Source organism: Penicillium robsamsonii, assembly GCF_028829455.1.
Source record: "Penicillium robsamsonii strain IBT 29466 chromosome Unknown utg000003l_segment0_segment0, whole genome shotgun sequence".
Lineage (NCBI taxonomy): Eukaryota > Fungi > Ascomycota > Eurotiomycetes > Eurotiales > Aspergillaceae > Penicillium > Penicillium robsamsonii.
Window position 1 is genome coordinate 6,286,729 of NW_026643221.1, and position 19,929 is coordinate 6,306,657.

Here is a 19,929-nt window from a genome sequence, read left to right on the forward strand (position 1 = left end):
CCATAGTTCTCAGCAAATTGGGGGATCTCCTTGTTTTTTTTTTTTCCGAGAAAGCAATATCAAAAGGAAAAACCAGATCCAGTATCATCAAAGAGAGACTGGAAGGGGATTCCAGCGCGGTGCTTGACAATTTACAAATAGTCTCACGACAGTGCCCTGCAGAATGGCGCAGATACACTGCGACCATTTCCGAGGGAAGAGTGGGATGGATCGGCACAGAGGGAGACGGGTATCAAATGAACGCGAGATCGAGGCGCAGGGAGGAAAAGAAAAAGAAGAGCATCGGGGACCTTGAGCAAGGAGGACCCCACGGATCATAATAAGCATTTAAGCAGTGGGTTGGTGCTGGGGTGGCATGCGACCGCCGACCGGCATGGGGTACTGACCACCAGCCTGCTGTTGCTGCTGCTGGAGGTTCTGGTAGTAGGCCATCTGCTGCTGCTGCTCGTTGGTCATGTAGCCAGGGTGGATACCCGGGCGCATATTCCCCTGGGGCGCGTTGACGTTGTTGTGAGCCACATCTTCGGGGGCCTCGGGGGCGACATCGGGGGCGTCGACACCATTCTCACTGGCAGCTGGGTCGGGGGCGTTCAGGCATGCCTGTCCAGTATGTTAGTGACTGGATGCAAGGGTATTATTGGAGTAGACCACGACTTACCTGAATAAGGTTCTTGCCCTCGGCCTTAGTGACCAGCGGCTGAAGTTTGGGAGTAGTGAAGGTGTAGACGAGGCCGGTTTCGGAGACGACCAGGAGAAGAACTTGAGTGCCAGTCAAGACAGAGAGTTCGTAAGCCTGTATAGTCCGATCATGATTAGTAAAAGTTCCAATCGATTAAATGTTAGGAGGGACACCCTCGGGAAATGCGGAGGGCCTCGGGGGACGCGACGCACCTTCTTCATGATACCGGCCTTGCGCTTGGAGAAAGTAATGTGTCGACGCGACTTATCCTGAATAAACTTGATCTCAATCTTGCGACGCTCACGACCGGGCTTGTCATCGTCATCATCTTCATCGTCGGCGCTCATGCGGTTGCGTTTGGTGCCACGGGCATCGCCGTTGCCGGGAAGATCATCGTGACCAGGGGAAAGCTTGTCGTCGAGAACCGCAGACATATTGGCAATAAAGAAGAGCAAAAGAAGTTTAATATTGGGGGGGGGGGTATGGTTTTGGGGGGGATACCGAAAGGGGAAGTCAAGAGATGACCCAATCGAGTAACGCGTTTTATGGGATGTGAGAGAAAGGGAATGGGGGAATCGATGGGGGGGGGGGGAGAGCGAAGAAGGCAAAGTGCGAGTTGCGATGGGCAGGCGGTCTGTTACGTGAATCACGTGTGTGGCTGGTATTAATACAGTTTGTAAGATGGAATAAGCTAGGGTACTTCTATTAGTGGTAATATTAATATTGACAAGATGTACTGCTACTCCTCCTCTTTGTATTGCCCTGTAATATGGTTATGTTCGCCTCCTTTGGACTGGAGACGATTCTTGGCTCAGACCGCTCATTGGCCGATTCCCACTTCGGTCCCCCATTTTTCCCTTTTTTGCCCTTTTCCCCTCTGGCTTGGACTTTATTTCCTTTGTTGCTTTCATGGCTGATTTCTTGGATATTTTGGGGTTTATTTTCATACTTCTCTTTTAACTTGAAGTTAAAAAATAAGGATAAAAATCCATACTTTTTTTTTCCAAGTCCAAGGGTTCTATACTTAGCCATTCCAATTCACATGCCTCGACGGGGCAGAACATCCAACGTCCGCTACTACATGATTGGCCATTCCACTTTTAAACAATGCCTATCCCATTTTCTATATTTTCTATCATACTATATTTATAGTATACCTTATATTATAGAAATATCCTATTTCGAGGCTACATTTATAAAGAGAGAAAAAAAAATAAGAATAAAATGGTGCCATCACACAGGCGCGGGTCGCACCTGCTTTGTGGCACGGAATAATGGCCCTGTATACAACATACTCGCATGGCCGCATTCAGAGTACATAAATAACCCCCAAAAAGACATCCCCCCTGTCACCACTTTCTTATCTCTTATAGCCATTCCAATTCCTTTCTGATTGCAACAAGAATCAGCCTCACGTTCATATTCATCATTGTACGGAGTACGGAGCCGTATTCCGTACAAGGCCACAGTCTCGACACTCCATATGCTGCAATCTCTAAATACATATCTTATGTCCCCTTGCACGTACATGCCTTGCATGGAGCTCGGAGAGCCCCTAGAGATGTTTTGGCGTTTCACAGACATATCAGGAATCGAGGTAACTTGGTCAGTTGGCTGGCCTACGACAAAAAGCCAGGCCCCGGGGGGAATCTATTATTAGTCATGTCTGTTGCCCTTTTCTGTTTCTTTTATTACTCCTATTATTACTCCCATATCTACAGAATGCAAATATGCCATTTCTTTTCAGCTAACCGGGGTTGATATTGCTCTAAGCATGCAGTCGTAACATCCATTCTCCTTACACAACATCCCAAGCCTAGGCGGCTACCATGCGGCCGTACCAAACGGCGACGTCCCTTGATCATATCGGGAGCCCCGAGCGCAAAGATCGACCGCTGATGACAGTTTGTGAAAGGGAAATGATACATCTCGAATCCACATAGCAATAAGCAACCCAAGCCGATCAACGGGCCGAACCGAGAAGCCCTAGACCCGATACAGCAGAGTCTAGCTCGCTCCAGCATCCCTTTCCTGCATACTAAAGAAGACACTGCACAATACTGAAACTGACAAAAACTGATCATATTCTTCACATAATGAACAAAAGGTTCAACGCTAATCACCAGCGGAGACCCCCAAAGCAGGTCTGCTGTCAAGTCTATTTTTACAGAAAGGATGCAAGGCAGATGGGGAAAATAGGAAATAAGAAAAAAAGACAGATAAGAGCAAGTCCAAACCGATTAGGCGTGGCAAGTCTCGGCCAAGGTCCAGGGGAAAAAAGACAGTTAAAAAAAAGCCACTGGACGTCTCAAGAAATGGAATACACCGTCAGGATATAGAGCACGCAAAGCCACCAGGTTCCTGCACCATACTGGACTCCGCCAATGCAACGCCGGATAAATGAAACAGAAACTGGAGGACGCGGAGGGCAAGTCACGATCAAGAGTCTCATCCGGAAAAGAAAAGGGCTGTTGGGTTGGTTGATTTGGCAATCATATTGGGCTGGTGTCGTAAAGTCGGGAAGAAATAAAAAGCAAGAAGATGTGTAATATTTTAGAAGATAAAAGAGCCGAATCATGTGCAACGAAGTGAAGAGATACGAGCAACAGTCCCAAGGACCAGCCTCAAGTAGTAGCGGTGCAATTTTATTGCTGGTAAGTGCCGCGAAGGAAATGGTCAGTCACACCACCACCGCCGCCGCCCTTGGGACCGAGCCAAACGATCTCAATCACGCTGTGGCCCTCATCTTCTTCGCGGACATAGAATTGGTGCACGTTCTCACCAACCACGAATGCATCACGGAGCAACCAACGATCCTTAGTGACGCCATCTTCCTCGGCGGGACGAAGGGGACCCAGGCGGTCCTCATAACCGCGGGGGTCTTCGGGCCAGGTCTTTTCGGTAGCATCAAAGTTGATAGCATCATCCGGCACATGCGCGGCGTATGTGTACTTCACCAGTGAGTAGCCGTTCGTCATGACCCAGAAATGACGGAGGTTCTCGCCAGTAGGGCTCACAGACTCCTCCTGATCGAAGACCCAGCGACGGAGAACAGACTTGCGGCCTGCGGCGGCAGAAACGGTCGTCATCTTCACCACGTCCTTGGTGTACCAACTGTTCCAGTGGTGCATGGATTCAATCTTGCGGCCAGACTCGTAAACACCGTCCACGGGGTCTGCCATGTCCATCTGGTAAAGCGAAGGCCACAGGGTAAGGGGGGTGTCACCGAAGCGTTGGATACACTGGCCAAGCTTCTGGTCACCGGGCTGCTCGCCCCAGGACTGGCACTCCTCGTAGTGCTTCATCAGAACTTCCAAAAGAGGTGTCGAGACAAACACACCGGCACCACCGAAAGCAATGTGGCCAAAAGTGTCCACCTGCCAGCTGGCTTCAGACAAAGATCCAATATAGTGCTTCTTGCTCTCATCAAAGAGTTTTAGTTCCTCGGCGATAGTGGGGAGCGAAAGGAAGAAGGTATCGTCGTCGCTGAATCCAACCCAGGTGGTGTGGGGGCGGTGCTTGCGAATGTGCTCGGTGAACGCCTCAACCATACCGAAGTAGCGGGCAGTGAAGTCGAGCGGAGAGGCCTTGAGAGTCAAATCTAGACCGCGGTTGCGGAAGTAGGTCTCTTGCTTCTCCAGGTCGTCGTCAGACTCAGGGACCAAAACAATTAGACCGGCCTTGGTGTTTCCGTAGGAGTAAAGTAGAGAGGGAAGAAGGCGGTCCAGACGGTCGACAGTAGTGGCCAGACCGAACAGAAGCTTGGAGGTCTCCTCGACATCGTCATCAGCGGCCACATCGACCTCGATGATCTCGGGGCAGACAAAGTTTTCCGGTTTGTTCTCGGGAGACACAACCATACCACGCTCCATAACAACCATGGGCGGGAGCACAGGCTTCTCGATTTCCTCCAAAGTGTGGAATTCGGTGCGAGGGTTCACATGACGAGGACGGAAATAGGCGCGAGTGTAGTTCTTACGTGGGAGCCATTCAGGGAAGGGTAGGGGGGCGGCCAATTTCGGGTCAACCTCACAGGTGCTGGCCGGTTGCTGCGAATCAGATTGTGCCGGCGTTTGTACTTGAGTTTGTTTGCCTCCACTGAAGGAGGCCCGATCAACTGGGTGCTTGAACCGAAGGAAAGCTGAACGGTCGTATCGTTCCATGCAAAAGAAGAAGATTCCAATGGTCACCAAAGCGACCAACGGGAATACCGTCTTCATTCGAAACAGAGGCATTTTGGATTTTTATTGAATGTCGATTTTCCAACCATGTAAATGGCACAGGGCGAGGCGAAACCAGGGCAGATGAACCCTGGGATTAAAAGTTATGGGTTTGGCGTGCGAGGTGTCGTATCCCGGAAATATCGTGCAGCAAATCTGGTAGCAGGACGTAATTCCCTGAGGGAAGAGTCAAATAAACGAGTGTTCCAAGAGTGGATTAAAGAGTGGCAGGCAAATAAAGTGCCGAGATATTTCAACGAGAGGCTGGTAGCGTCGGGACCTGCGACACGGTCCAGATGGGGGGAGCGTTTGTAAAAGGGGAAGTAGGATTGGAGAAAAGAAAAACAAGACTAACGCGGCTGGACGATGTGCCCAGTCCGAGTGAAAAGTCGATGAGAGCTTGGATAATTGTGTCGTGAAGGTGTTGTAGGAGGAAAGAAAAAGGGAGGTCGCCGAAGCAATTAACGGGACAGGGTTGGCCGTGTATGGGGATTACCGTAATTTATTATTTAGGCCTTTTCTTTTTTTCGCTTCCTTTTCTATCTTTTTTTTGCTACATCGAGGTACATATGTATATGACTTTGGTGCGGCTGTTTTTTTTCATATCACATGTTGCTTTCGGTGATATCAGACATCAGAATATATTGCACCTTGATATTGATATCTTGGTATTCATCCCCCCCCCCGGTTGCGGTTGATGCCAAGTTGGGATGCAGGCACAGAAGGCTTGCGACAGGATCTCAAATGAGATGTGGCTTATACTTTGTTTCTTTCTGGTCGTACCTGTTGAATCTAAGTGTCGATCATGACGGAAAAAGGAATGCTGTTGGCTGGGATCATCCCCTCCCGGCTTCATGGAATACGCCGCCATTGAAACCGATGATCGGCACTGATATTTTTTTCCTTTTCCCCTGTCTTGAGCACAACAATGTTGTGTTTAACCCGGGAACAGGTGTGGTTGTTCGAGTCGGAAATGATCATCTAGCCCTTGGAACCCCCAAATAAACATGTTTCAAGTATCTTCAGGGTCGAAAAGGCCGTTTGCGGCGACTCATGTTCGGATGCAGACTCGCGTGAAACTGTCGATCAATTGTTTGGAGCATCTGGATACATAAATTGTATGATAGGCCAGAAACTCATATCTACAAATAACTCCGATTGCCCTCTCCCTAGCGTCTCTATATGTTGTATATGTACGGAATAGTGATCAGTTTCTACATATAGATACTGCTATGTACAGATACGCCCTGTGTCCGAATTCGTCGGCACACTACCGTTTGTCAAAGCCTTGAACACCAGCAATCTCGGACAATATAAGCGACAAACATATCCCGAGATCCCATCATGATGATGTGAACATAATAACTATGAGAAATCACGTCACAGTTATCAAGGCGCTTGGACCCTCAGAATAAAGCGCCGGACTAGCGTTAAGCGTATCAAAAGTTCAATGTTATACTGACTACGGAGTATACCCTGTATCAAAAAGGACAAGTATACAAGTACCAAAAGAGCCAAAGAGCCAGGGAAATGATCAGAGACGATCGCCCCAGTGTCAACCAGTCAAAGTTACCCGGAGGGGCAAATGAGGCCAACGCCCCCACAGACACGCGTCCTTCTAACAACGTTTATACCATGATGCTGGGCATAGTTATGTATTTTAATATTAATATATGAGTTTCTAGATTTTTAGCCCTTTATCCCTTTAGCTAATCTGTTTTGAAACCGTACTCCATATTATATATTTATACCCGGTGTAGGAGAAGTTCCAGAAGGAAAAAAAAAGGAGACCCTGAAAGCTTATCGGGTAACGTAATTTCAGTGGCGATAGCATTTCCGCGTCCATGGGCTTCCTCACATAGTGGGCCAGGATCGACAACAATTTAAATGGCGTTTAGTATTTTGTTTCACTATTCTATATGAATTTGTGGTTTTCCGGGGACTGTATGCTGTTTCAGTTAAGCACGGAATATGGACATGTACAACCAACATACTTTGTACGGAGTACATGCAAAATATATGAAAGATGGACCTAAACTGTGGAGAATCAGGAGAAATCATCCACTTCTGTCCAGACCTAGCCATGACACAATAATACGTACTAGAGAGCACGTGTTTTCCTAAGGTTACCCATACTACAGCATCCTGTCATACCTATGTGGTCAGTGTATCAGATTTAAAAAAAAAAAAGCCGTGTCAGCACTTACGAATCCTCGAAGACATAAATACAATCCCTGTTGCATTCATGTAATATGTCCGTTCAATGACATTTTAAGCTAGAATGGTAGGCTTGGCGTTGTCACTGCAAAAGGAGGAGATTATTCCACTCTCAAACCCTCTTTGGGTCGATGATAGTGACTCTGTACTGTAAAATGAAGATTAGTGCATCTCTTTTTGCGGACTTTCCGTATTAAGTTTGATCACCCTAATCTTTCCCTTCACCTTGTTATACAAGTAGAAGGGCCTCTGTTCAACTTTCCTCGCCTCTGCTGACATCCCCTAGACACCTGAGATCCCTGGGTTGCGTATGAACCACAACAGAAAACTCCTGTTGAAACTTAGTAAAGTTGACAAGTATGTACATCGGAATTTTGCCACCAGAATGGCATGGATAGATCTTCGGTAATTGTAATAACGGAATGTTGACGTGCAATAATTGCTTTGAAGGCTAGAAAAGACCACATTTGAGACTAGAAGGTATATACTGTACTCTAAGACTACTCTGGGTCATCTTCCGATTCGCTATTTGATTCTCCGGATTTGTTTTGTTGTGAGTCTTCATATTCGTCTTCATCTGATTCTTCAGTCAACTCATCAGATGAGGCAATCATCGTTTCTTCTTCGTCCCAGCCCCGAGCTAGATCCATCGCAGTTTGACCGTCGTTGTTCACCATGCTGCAATCTGCACCGGCTTTACACAGCGCTTTGAGCATCCTCTCGCTGTCCTCTCCACGCCCACTTATCACTGCCAAGTATACTGCTGTATTGCCATCATTATTCTTTGCCATAAAATCCATCCTACCAGCATACGAGGCGCCCAGTAAAAGCCGGCTCGTGCAGACTGGTGTAGTGGGGTTTCGCCTTCGATATCTCTCGAATTGGGATCAGAGCCGGCTTCAAGCAGGATCTCAAACGCATCTTCGGCATAGCAAGAAAAAGGAGCACATGCCATGTGAAGTGGAATTTGACCAAACAAATCTTTTGACATGGGGTCGGTTCCCCTCTCTAGAAGGAGTGTGATCGTGTCCTCACAGGTTTGAAATGCTGCTTGGTGCGGCACAGTGCGACCAAGAGAGTCCCTAGAATCCACCTTCGAACCTCCATTTAAGAGCCATTCCACCACAGCTTCGGACTCGTGAGGCTCATCTCCGTCCAAGTCCCCAGAATACCGATAGTATGGCCATCTTTGTTGATAACGAAGGGTGTTGTCGTCCACCCAGTCAAAGATATGTGGCGACAGAAGTACCCTTATAATTACCTGTTGTGAAGCATGGCCATGTCCCAGGGCTCGAAAGTCTGGATTACCATCACTCCATTCGGAAAGTGATGCAGAAGGTGCCATGACCGATCGATATCTGTAATTGGATAACTTCTGTACAGTCTGTCGATTGTATTCGGTCCTTGCTGGGTCATTGCGCTGGCCTTGTATTAAGTATACAGGGGATCACTAATGTGGGTATCACGTCATGCGCAATATTGACAATCAACGTATTTCACTGGTGAGCTGGAAGCTCCAGAATATCATAACTTAGTGAACTACGTTGCCATGACCTTGTTTAGTAATAATCGCCAACTAACCTGGCCTTTTTGAACAGATCTTGAAGACACTTTCAATCCTCGACAATGAGAATTGAGGTAAGTCCCAGGTATATCTTACCATTTGGGCTTTGGCTATATATCACGATTCCATAGCTCAAGCATACGCAGGAAACAGCCTCTGAACTCTCACCCAGTGGGAAGCATTTCCACCGATACCGATCTGGTTGTCAGTTTCCTTTGCGGCATAAGACAATCTGCGTAGTGGTATCATGTTTAGGCTTTTACTCTAGCTGAAGAGATAAAGAAAGGACAGACCAGGAATATTTGGAAAATGGCAAGATTATGAGTAATACCCATGGGACCTTGATGAGAAATGTTTCAACTTTAGGTCTTGCTTTGGAGGATGGATCGGTGTTCTTTATATTCGTAAATTCAACTATCAGTTACGTTTCTCTCATGTAGGAAGCAACGTTTTTGTTCCTAGTGACTATTCCGTCTCATCAATCATATTGTGGCGGCACGAAAGGTCTGGAAGCTCCCAGGAACACCTACAAGGCTTCATTTGCTTAGTATGAGGTATGTTATGGGTGCTAGTCAGAATATCTGGGGCAATTGAGGGGTCTCGAATGCTATGATGGGAGTCTGGACCGTCCAGTAGACATGGTCGATACGTTTAAAATGGGTTTGCAGATGTTCAGCTCGCTCGAGTTGAAGTCGTATTTCTAGGGGCAAGTGGCAAGCAGCAACAGTGTAATCCGTCTAAGATCAAGCGAAAAAAAAAGAACCAGAATCAATCACCAGATTAGATTACAAACCATTTGATTGAGAGTTTCTGAGATATTCCTAGATATTGTAAAACTAAAGATTGAGGACCAAGTCTATCTTGGCCCGAATTTGAGAGAGAAATCTCAAAAGGCCACAGCTCATCTGGGGTAGATTACTCAATATGCACAAGGTCTGAAACTGTACTATGTTGTAGACTGCATGTGAGTTTGCTTGAACTGCAGGGCCAATTGTTGTGATTCAGGATGAGTTTCTATTGGACTTGGCTTCCAGGAGAGGATGTCTACGAATAGTTGAAAGCAACTTTTGAACTGTAAGTGGTCATTTGATTTCGAGACCCCTTCACTTCAAGCCTCGGGTTCCTTGCAGATATCTGCCAAGGGCCATCATAGGAAAATAATGGCGGTAGTAATCATAGCCCAGATAAAAATGATTTGGAAACCCAGTTCCAGTATGTACCGCTTGGGGCCATGATGATCCGCCTTTCTCTGGTCTTTGTGAGGATACCAGGTACCAAATCCCGCGCTCAACGGCATCATCTGTGACTGGAAGATGAGAGAGCAACCCCATCAACGCCCATGCAGTTTGCGACGGCGTTGAAGCATGCTGCTCTTGGTCGGGCGACTGATATGATAAGAGAGACTCGCCCCAGCCGCCATCGTCATTTTGCCTTGACTTCAGCCACTGCAGAGCCGGAACCACGCGAACTAGACTTTCCTCGCCAAAATAAGCCAGACCACATAGCGCATGACTCGTGCCATAGATGTAATTACAACCCCATCTTCCGAACCAAGATCCATTGGACTCCTGCGTAGAAGCAAGGTAGCGCACGCCGCGCGCACATGCGGCACGTAGTGCAGGCAATAGATCCGCATCAGTCTTTGTAGAATGTTTCATCATCAGACCGAAAGCTTCAAGGATCCGCCCAGTGATATCAGCGCACGATATATCACACAGGCTATCCATGTCGCTGAATGGGATCTTATTGAGAAATTGTTTATCATTCTCCACGTCAAAGGCAGCCCACCCTCCGTCGGGGTTCTGCATGCCTAGAATCCATGTGGCTGCCGCAATTACCGAATTCGAACCAATAGACCCAGCGTCGTGCTTCACCTGAGCGAGGATAATCGCAGCCGTGTCATCCACGTCGGGATACCAGCTGTTTTCGTACTCGAAGCTGAAACCACCAGGAGCTAACTGTGGTCGGTATACCCGCCAATCTCCGCGGTTGTCAAGCAACTGGCGAGCTCGGATCCACTTGAGAGCTTGGTCGATGGTCTGTTTATTGGGTGACATAGCATCGCAGAGTCCAATCGTCATCAAAGCAGTATCCCAGACGGGTGAGACACATGCTTGGATTCGCTTTCCTTTTTCGTCTTCCCACGCAAATCTCTCCAAGGCTTGGAATCCAAGGCGAACGGGGTCATCCTCTAGCTTGTAGCCTTCCAGCATGAATGCGTACATGCTGGCATGCATGGGCGGGAAGATTCCGGCCCAATCACCGGTCTTTTCCTGGCGCTCTAATATCCATTTCATGCATTGTTTTCGGGCGTATGCTCGGACTAGAGGAACAGAACGAAGCCCATTTAGTTGATAGAGCAGTTTATCCAAAACTCCGAATGCTAGTCCCATGAGTTCTCTCTGAGATATCAGATCCCAGAGGGGTAGGCCGTAGGGTACATGTTTGTTCGTATCTAGCCATAACTCATCTAGGTAGTCATTCGTAGCGGAATTTCCATTCGGAAGAGAGTACACGGGTCGATGATGGCAGATGATTAACAGAGGAGCAATAGTACCGCGAGCCCAAGATGCGAATTTGTAGATATTGATTGGGCAAATGGAAGGTAGAAGCATAAGCTCCACGGGAAGCTCTGGTACTGCATCCCAGGGGAACAGACCAAAAGTAGCCAAGAAGATCCGAGTGAACACGCGTACGCGCGCGATTCCACCTGCTTCCAGTATAGACACTCGGGCCCTCTGCATGGCTGGGATATGCGGGCTTATTCCCAAGATCTTCAGTGCGAGATAGGCTTCGGTCGAGGTTGACACATCGCCTGGATACTCAGGTGCCAGACCCCAGGAGCCATCACTATTCTGTTGAGATAGAAGATAATGGCAATAAGCTGCGACATCAGCTTTGAGATCTAGTCCCAATGCTTGTCGGAGGAAGATATATTCGGCAGTCACGGTGACATTGCTATTCATCTCGCCGTACCAATGACCGTCGGGATGAACCAACCCGAGTGCATAGTCATTTGAAAGATTCAACGCATGCTCTACTCGAGAAGTAAGGGAAGAACCGTCAGGTTCTTTTCGTGGGATCATATTCGTCATGTGTTTGTGTCAATTGCTGAGAGTAAAATGGTGTGCAATCAAGGGATAATATTGAACTTTGCCCACATGATATGTAAAATTATACATTTTGCCAATCCTTGCGGATTATTTCAACCGGAATAAACGGAAAGATCGGGATCTTCATTTCCTAACAGCTGCATAAGTCCAAAGAAGAAAGTGAGCTCTAACGCGGCAGCAGTATACCTGCAGCGTGATCTGTCTCTGTAAGGGCCTTGGCAAGACAGTGTTGTACAGTAACACATTGTCCTCGCAGTCAAATTTGATCGGTTAAATTAAATTAAATTTCTTTTTGCGAAGAATTTGTAAGTGGCAGAAAGCTAGCCCTGGGGGTGATCTACATCTCCTGTCTGTCAATAACTGCTTATCTGACGGCTAACGAAATATCTCAACCATGACTACTCGGCTATCACCAGAAGCTACTTGAAAAGGGAGCTTCTTAGGAGCTATTTTGTTGGATTTTGTTGGATTTCAAATTGTTCCCCTAACACGGAGACTATACCAGATCCGAAAACTGCGGGCACTTGAACGACTGTATGGCTGCGACAAGCCCTGTGACGAAAGCAATTTGCGATACGACGTCTTTGGTATCGTGAAAGCAATAAAACTAGCTTCTCATTTTCGGCGGCGAACATCACTGCTGTATACAAACTCTCGGTTTCAAATATATGGCGAAACCTATGCTTCCAATGTTCTCGGCCACCGATTGATTTTCACCTGTGGCGCAGAAAACATCAAGCATATGTAATTCATAGCGTTTGCCGATTTTGATAGTTCTCCCTTGCGAAAACCCTTGTTTGATTCAATCACTCCACATGGCATTTCCACTCTCGATGGTGCAGACTGGAAGAGAAGTCGAAAGCAGATGCAGAATCGGCTGCCTAACCTCCGAAATGTCATTGATCTAGACATATGTGAGCAGCACTTATATAGCTTGCAAAGTGATGAGAGCTTTCCCCGCCGCCGTGTTCGATACAAGGGTAGCAAACAAGTATTCCACGATGCCAGGTGGAGGAGGAGGAGCCGACGGCCAGTCGCCAGTTCTAGTTCGAAAGGGTGCTATTGTGGTTTTTTCAACCTGGACTCGGCCTCACCTAGGGGGAAAGTCTTTGGAGAACACCCAGAGAAGTTTTATGCGGAGCGATGAGAACACCTGAATAGTGATATGCCTGGCTTTGTCCCGTTGAACAAGGGCTCTAGAATTTGTCCTGGTCGTAAGATTCCCTCCTTTGCTCCTATGTCAACGTATCAGCTGATGATCATACAGAACAGTACTTTATGATTATGCTCACGTACATCGTGGCTAGCGTTTTCCAGACTTTTTCGCCGGTACCCGACTATAATACCAAAGAATGGACAGAAAGGATTAGCTTGACATTCGAGAACGAAAATGGGGTACTGGTTGGGCTAAGCTGAACTTTGCAAACAATCTTCAAGAACTGATCGAAATGAACTCGGAAATGACATTGTTCTCAATTTAATAACAACTGCAAGAAAAAGAGTAGATAAAATCATGGTAAACCGATAGACTCAAACCATCTGCCCCAAGTCAGCCAGCCCCAAAGAAAGTCAATGATGCCAACCTCAACAAACCTTTGGACGAGGCTTCCTAGTCTCAAAGAATACATTCTCATATGTCCTCATCTCGTACGGCGCCTTCCTTAGAAGCGCCTCCTTCCGCTTTCTAGTCCAGCCCTTGACACTCCTCAAGTGTTGCAAACCATGAACGCCAGCCATCGGGGCCAAAACCTGGCTAACATCCATATTTGCAGGACTGATATAAAGCGGGTCATGAATAGGGTCCCCTTCCAGTTTGTATTCTTCCTCCAGCGCGAGGTGCTCCTTCTCGGGTGCTGTTTTGGACGGGTCGTATGGAGACTTGTGACGTCCGACTTCGTCGTCTGTGCCGGATTGGCAGGTTTCTGCTCGCTCGGGGTTGAGGATACACCTTTCGAGGGTAAGCCGTTCCTCTATGTGGGGCTTTTTCTGTGTTTGGAGGTAACAGGTGCTGCGAAGGGGAAGTGAGTGCATGGGGTAGGTGGTGACTGCTTGAACCGCCCGATTCAGGGGCTTGAGACTCTTCATGATTTTTGATTGTGGTATCAACTAGATGGATTTGTGAGGATTTGGGTTTAGAGGATGTTTGTAGACTTGGATTTACCCCGGACTTATACTCCGTGGCCACACAGTTGGGGATGACGTCATCATTTTTGAAGGCGAAAACTTCAAGTCTATCATGAGTAGAGGGACCCCGAAAATGATTATATGCAGGTCCTAATATCTGATATGTTATCGAAACTTGTATAAACATTGACCTGTCGCTGCTTGATGGCCGAAGACTGCATATATTCCGCTGTATGCATAAGGTATTCGAAATAAAAGGTCTATTCAAAAACAAGGAGAAAGCTCAGCTTGAGGATTTAAATGCTGTATAAGAACCTAGGGTTTCGATCGCCCATTTCCTGGATATCCTGCTCCGACAGCGATGATATTTTCTCGTCCTCCAGACCCTGGGCTCTGCGTTTGTTGATGAAACGATAGGCAATCCACATGCCGCCATACACCAGACCTGCAAATGCCACCATACCCAGAGTAACCGCATTACCACGAACGAAGCGCGGGCCTTCTGAATTAGGATACAAGAAAGGGGACATGACTCCGCTGATGTTTCCAAAGGTAAGCTGCAAGCCGGTCGCGTAGGTGCGTTTTGCGTATCGTGGCAGGTTCGTAGGCAGCCAGGCGAGAGGTAAACCAACTGCAACGTAAAGGCCCAGCGCGACCATCAAGGCACCGAAGTAATGGACACCCGAGGACGAGTCCGAAATCAAGATGCCGTAGCCAACGACTGAGATGGCGCAGAAGAGACAGATGAAGATTGCACGTTGTTGGGTGCGATCACTCAACCAGGCAACGCTCAGATAGGCAATGGCACCCAGTCCATAGCAAGGGATTGTCAATGCCTGGACCTCGGCGGTGGTCCAATTGCCCATGCCTTTGATAATAGTAGGGAGGAAGGTACTATATCCATAGAGCATGGTATCGATACCAAACTGACCAATGGAGAATGCCCAGATCTTCCAGTCCAAGACACCCTCTTTCACATCCGCCCAGTGGAACTTCTGGGCAGACTCTGTCTGGCCAATATAACGACTCCGGCGGCGGGCAACAAGCGCCCGCTCCTCTTTGTTGAGATAGTAAGCCGTGTCCGGGTCATCCGCCAAGCCGAACCAAGTTACCACGCCAAGTAAGACTGTGGGAATTCCCTCGATGATCATGATCCAGCGCCAGCCTCGCATTCCACAGATGCCGTCCATAAACCCAATTCCGTAAGCCAGTAACCCGCCAAAGGCCCCCGCAATAGCAGCGCTGCTAAACAGATAGCTTGTTCGCAAAGCAATCTCGCGTTTGCTATAGAAGAGAGTGAGGTAGGTTATGAAGCCCGGGAAAAGACCTGCTTCTACGACTCCGAGTAGGACTCGGCAGGCGATCAAGCCGCCATAATTCTGAGTGATCCCTGTGAGGGTCGCAATGATACCCCACAAGATTGAGATCGTGGCAATATACCGAGACGGCCTTAGTTTCTTTAGTACAAGATTTGAAGGGACCTCGAAAAACTGAACATTGGGGTTAGCGTCCGTGCGGTGACGGGATTGCGTGATATACATACACAGTAGGTCACGAAAAGGATGGACACGCAGACTTGGTACTGGTTGCCAACGAGTCCCAAGTCCTCCTCCAGGCCGTATAACCGTGCATTTCCAATGTTGACTGCATAGTCAAGTCAGCTGATTGTTTCCAATTCCTCGTTGGCACAGGCGAGTTGCAATCGCAAAAAGATGAGTCAGACACCCCACCCCCACGTACCTCGATCTAGGAAACTGAAGAGATACAACAACACCACGAAAGGAAGAATATGTAGGTCGATTTTTCTGATCAGAGTCTTTTCGACCCGTTCCTCGTCGAGAGTAGGCCCTGAGCTGAGTTCATCGGACACATCTTGGTTAGGTGAACCTGTATCAGGTTCAGCATGGCCCATGATGAGAAGCCAAATATGTAGACCAAAAAATAAGGCCCCTCTGGATGTGTCCCTAAGACAAACAATATCAAGTAACTAAGGACTCGGAAGGGTAAAATCTCACGCGAAAAGCCAAAAAGTGAAAAGGAAGAATTAAAGTTGCCAAGCGCCAAGAAGTTGGATAACCCTTGCAGTCGATTGATAAGACCCTCTACTCCGTCTAATACTTTCTTTTGTTCTATTCTTTTGTTTCTTTGGATATTTAAAAAGGTATTGCAATATAGAGATAAAAAAAATAATTAGGGTCCTGAGTCCTCGGTAGTGACCGTAGTGACCTTCCAAATTTGGAAGTATCGGGAATTGCATGACATAAATACAGGTGCCTGAGGCCGACATGCAGCCAGTTAACTAGGTAACTTAACTACAAGTCAAGTCTAATATCAGCAAGCCCTGGTAATTAGCCTAGAGACACCCGTTAGACATATATCTAGCTATAATAAGTCTTCTCTGGTATAAAAGTCTACCGTTACAGAGCAAAAATAGGCAGGTCAGCAGATCTCGCGATAGACGGGCCTGGCCAGCTTACCTAATCCCAAATCCCGCTGTGATTTTTTTGCCCATTGCCTATTTGCTGCAGAAAGCGAGACGAACTATCACCCTTCTGGTTCTCTTCTGCACTATAGTCAAGGATTGATATCTTGCCATGAACGGGACTTTTTTCTGCCCTGTTCACGTTCACCCCGCAATGCATTGCTGACGGATCACACTCTTAACTTCACTCTCACCATGAGAAGTCCTTCACCTCGCGTTTTACAGAGCTTCGCAAACGACTCCTGAAATTTGCTATCTGAAAGTTTTGATATTTTCATTTCTCCACCAAAAGAGATCTGGAACATCGACATCCTGTCCTTCCGCTCTCCTGGGTCTCGCACAATCAAAATATCAAAAAGCATTAAAAAGCATCCAATCATCCAGAAAAAGTACCGACCAATGGCCGACTTAGTCATTCCTTCCTTTGGGAAGCTAGTCGCATCCAAAACCCTTAATGGCCATACCGGCTGGATTTGGGATGTGACCCTTTCTAGCAATGGTCAAATTCTCGCCTCAGTCTCCAATGACATGATGATCCGTCTATGGAACGCCAACACCGGTCTCCAGCGCGGAGCCGCAAAAGACAACGGCCATTCCCACTGGGTGCGCACTGTGAGATTTTCCCCAGCGGGCCGATTCTTGGCCACTGCTTCCGATGATATGACCATTCGCATCAGCGACGTAAACACCGGGTTCACCTATCGCATGCTGCAAGGCCACACCGGCAAAGTGCGAGCGGTGGAATTCTCCCCCGACGGAAGAACCCTCGCTTCAGCCTCAGATGATTTCACGGTACGACTGTGGAATGCGAGCTCAGGTTCGCTGCTCAAGACCCTCAATGGGCACTCGGGTTGGGTGTGGGCCGTGGCCTTTTCGCCTGACGGAAAGACCGTCGCTTCAACCTCGGACGATAACACAATTCGTCTCTGGGACACAGCCACCGGCAATGAAATCCATCAACTAAGTGGCCATGAAACTTCAATCAGGGCTGTTTGCTTCTCTCCAAATGGGAAGCTGCTAGCGTCCGGATCGCAGGACAAGGACGTGCGCATCTGGGATACAACTTCTGGCGCCATGCTCAACGTCCTCCAAGGTCACTCTGGCCCTATCCGCGTGATCAAATTTTCTGCTGATGGGAACCAAGTGGTATCTGCGGCCGATGATCAGACGATTCGCGTATGGGCTGCGCCATCAGGGTTTTCCTGCGTCCGAGTCTTAACGGGACATTCGGGGTGGGTCCGGGCCATTACTTTGTCTGCCGATGATAACATGGTAGTCTACACATCTGATGACATGACTATCAAGATCTGGAACTCGGCGTGATTCTCTCTCGGCAATGGCCTGAGGATGGTCTAGGAATACGAGGGAATATCCTTCTTTTTGACGCACGCGTTTGTTTATTTTTTTTGTTTGAGATACCCACCAATGTTCTTGATTCTTCAGCTCGCATGCAATTACTTGCGATTAGCAATCAACTTATTTTAATTGATCAAAATCCGGAACCAAAACTTGTCCTTTTTACCTAGTTTGAACAGGGTCGAAGTCGCTATGGTCAAGCTCGTCCGCTTTATTCAAGAACACTACTTTGTACATCAGGTTTTCAATCCATAAGCTTACTCACGCAAAAATGTGAGACGCGGGAACGTGCTGGATGTGCTGCAGATCTCTACCTATTCCCAACTTTTGTACAGGGTTAGTGTGACTCACTCGGATTCTTCTACCTAGTTTATTAGCCAATAGGACGGTATGTGTTGCTACTACCCCTATCGCATACGCTTAATCAGTATAGCATCAAAATAGGCAAAGATGGACACTCTAGCTCTGATCGAGCTCTATGAGTCAATTTGATAGAATGTACCCTTCAACATTTGTCTCTTGCCAGTATCTTTACTTGGACTGAGATCATGCGCCAATCAGCAAATACATTAAACCAACCAATGTCAAATGAAACTCATCACCAAGTCGATGGTGAAACCAACAGCAAACCCACAATCACAGAAAATGTCCTCCAAGAAAAGGCCGAGATCCAGTCCTTGACCATTGACTTTGAAGAAAACGACCCCGGAAACCCACTGAACTGGCCCAGATCAAAGAAATGGACGATAACACTTGTTGTCTCTCTTTCGGTGTTTCTAATGCCATTGTCTTCGTCAATTGTCGCACCTGAGTTGAGCACTATCAAAGATGAACTGCACATGAGCAGCTCATTAGAGGCAGTCCTAGTCATGTCAACTTTCATCCTGACCTACTGTCTCGGCCCTCTGATACTAGGACCATTGAGCGAGATGTTTGGAAGAGCCGCAGTCTTGCACTTGGGGAATACATTCTACCTGATCTTCAACTTGGTGTGTGGCTTCGCTCGGAATGAGGGCGAACTACTGGCTTCCCGTGTACTCGCCGGCTTTGGAGGCGCGGGTGGACTTGTTGTGAGTACACCCGCTTCTTCTACGCCTATGTCTTGCTCTAACAAACATAGGTGGGCGCGGGTATCATCAGCGACTGCTTTCCCAAAGAAGAGCGTGGCTGGGTCATTGCTATCTATAATCTTGGGCCAGTCTTTGGCCCTTCCCTGGGGGCTGTCGTTGGTGGGTTTATCACTCAATACACAACATGGCGCTGGGCATTCTGGGCGACATCCATCTTCGACGGGGTCTTGATCATGCTCGGTTTACTTGTCATGCAGGAGACATATCCACCCGTCATCCTCGCCAGGAGAAAGGCAAGAATGTTGAAAACGGCTGCGCCAAACGCTCTATTGATGACACCTTATGAGAAACCAGACCAGACTCTGGGCCAGTTATACCGCAACTCTCTTCTTCGACCCCTGCAGCTACTGAGAGTCCAGCCCATTGTCCAGCTCCTAGCCTTCTTCTATGCCTATCTATACGGGCTAATGTATCTAGTTCTCTCCACCTTCACAGCTCTCTGGGAAGAGAAATACCACCAGCCCGTCGGTCCTGCTAGTCTAAACTACCTCGCACTGGGAATCGGATACTTCCTTGGTTCACAGTTATGTGGGTTCCTCGCAGACCCAATCTACAGAACCCTGAAAAAAAAGCATGACGGGAATGGCAGACCGGAATTCAGAGTAGTTCTCATGTTCCCCGCCTCAATCCTCGCTCCTGTCGGTCTGCTGTGGTACGGTTGGGCAGCACAGGCCGTCACACATTGGATTTTGCCTGATCTTGGTATTGCGCTGTTCGCCGGCGCTGCGATGATTCTGTTCCAGTCTACCAGTGCATATCTGTATGAGGCTTTTACTTTGTATGCGGCTAGTGCGACGGGTGCTGTTTATATTCTTCGTGGATTGACGGGGTTCGGATTTCCTCTTTTCGGTCCGAGCATGTATCAGTCCTTGGGTTATGGATGGGGAACTACTATGCTTGCTCTTGTTGCTGTTGTTATTGGCTTTCCGGTGCCAGTCATTCTTTGGAGATGTGGTGAGCGACTTAGAGCTCGGAGTACTTATGCTGTTGGGTAAAGCAATGATTTAAAAGCTATAACTCACTTGACTTTGTACAATTTATGGA

General features: G+C 47.7%; 8 protein-coding genes across 8 annotated transcripts; 2 read left to right on the forward strand and 6 right to left on the reverse strand.

Moving 5' to 3' along the window:
• Positions 1–327: 327 nt before the first annotated feature.
• On the reverse strand, positions 328–1,113 carry N7447_007131 (Transcription factor MADS-box; the record flags this gene model as incomplete). Its single annotated transcript, XM_057231393.1, has 3 exons — positions 328–600; positions 659–793; positions 892–1,113. The coding sequence occupies 3 exons, from the start codon at positions 1,111–1,113 to the stop codon at positions 328–330; spliced, it is 630 nt and encodes a 209-aa protein (XP_057086483.1).
• Positions 1,114–3,324: 2,211 nt separating this feature from the next.
• Positions 3,325–4,914, reverse strand: gfsA (glycosyltransferase family 31 protein; the record flags this gene model as incomplete). The annotated part of the gene is made up of 1 exon (XM_057231394.1): positions 3,325–4,914. One exon carries the CDS (start codon positions 4,912–4,914, stop codon positions 3,325–3,327), a length of 1,590 nt encoding a protein of 529 aa, XP_057086484.1.
• Positions 4,915–7,616: 2,702 nt separating this feature from the next.
• N7447_007133 (ankyrin repeat domain-containing protein) lies at positions 7,617–8,461 on the reverse strand (the record flags this gene model as incomplete). The annotated part of the gene is made up of 2 exons (XM_057231395.1): positions 7,617–7,879; positions 7,930–8,461. The coding sequence occupies 2 exons, from the start codon at positions 8,459–8,461 to the stop codon at positions 7,617–7,619; spliced, it is 795 nt and encodes a 264-aa protein (XP_057086485.1).
• Positions 8,462–9,783: 1,322 nt separating this feature from the next.
• N7447_007134 (terpene cyclase/mutase family protein) lies at positions 9,784–11,766 on the reverse strand (the record flags this gene model as incomplete). The annotated part of the gene is made up of 1 exon (XM_057231396.1): positions 9,784–11,766. The coding sequence occupies one exon, from the start codon at positions 11,764–11,766 to the stop codon at positions 9,784–9,786; it is 1,983 nt and encodes a 660-aa protein (XP_057086486.1).
• A 1,611-nt stretch (positions 11,767–13,377) lies between these two features.
• N7447_007135 (uncharacterized protein) lies at positions 13,378–13,878 on the reverse strand (the record flags this gene model as incomplete). The annotated part of the gene is made up of 1 exon (XM_057231397.1): positions 13,378–13,878. One exon carries the CDS (start codon positions 13,876–13,878, stop codon positions 13,378–13,380), a length of 501 nt encoding a protein of 166 aa, XP_057086487.1.
• A 335-nt stretch (positions 13,879–14,213) lies between these two features.
• N7447_007136 (putative MFS transporter) lies at positions 14,214–15,829 on the reverse strand (the record flags this gene model as incomplete). Its single annotated transcript, XM_057231398.1, has 3 exons — positions 14,214–15,407; positions 15,461–15,561; positions 15,658–15,829. The coding sequence occupies 3 exons, from the start codon at positions 15,827–15,829 to the stop codon at positions 14,214–14,216; spliced, it is 1,467 nt and encodes a 488-aa protein (XP_057086488.1).
• A 969-nt stretch (positions 15,830–16,798) lies between these two features.
• Positions 16,799–17,722, forward strand: N7447_007137 (WD40 repeat domain-containing protein; the record flags this gene model as incomplete). The annotated part of the gene is made up of 1 exon (XM_057231399.1): positions 16,799–17,722. The coding sequence occupies one exon, from the start codon at positions 16,799–16,801 to the stop codon at positions 17,720–17,722; it is 924 nt and encodes a 307-aa protein (XP_057086489.1).
• A 581-nt stretch (positions 17,723–18,303) lies between these two features.
• On the forward strand, positions 18,304–19,880 carry N7447_007138 (MFS transporter; the record flags this gene model as incomplete). The annotated part of the gene is made up of 2 exons (XM_057231400.1): positions 18,304–18,825; positions 18,876–19,880. 2 exons carry the CDS (start codon positions 18,304–18,306, stop codon positions 19,878–19,880), a joined length of 1,527 nt encoding a protein of 508 aa, XP_057086490.1.
• Positions 19,881–19,929: the final 49 nt, after the last annotated feature.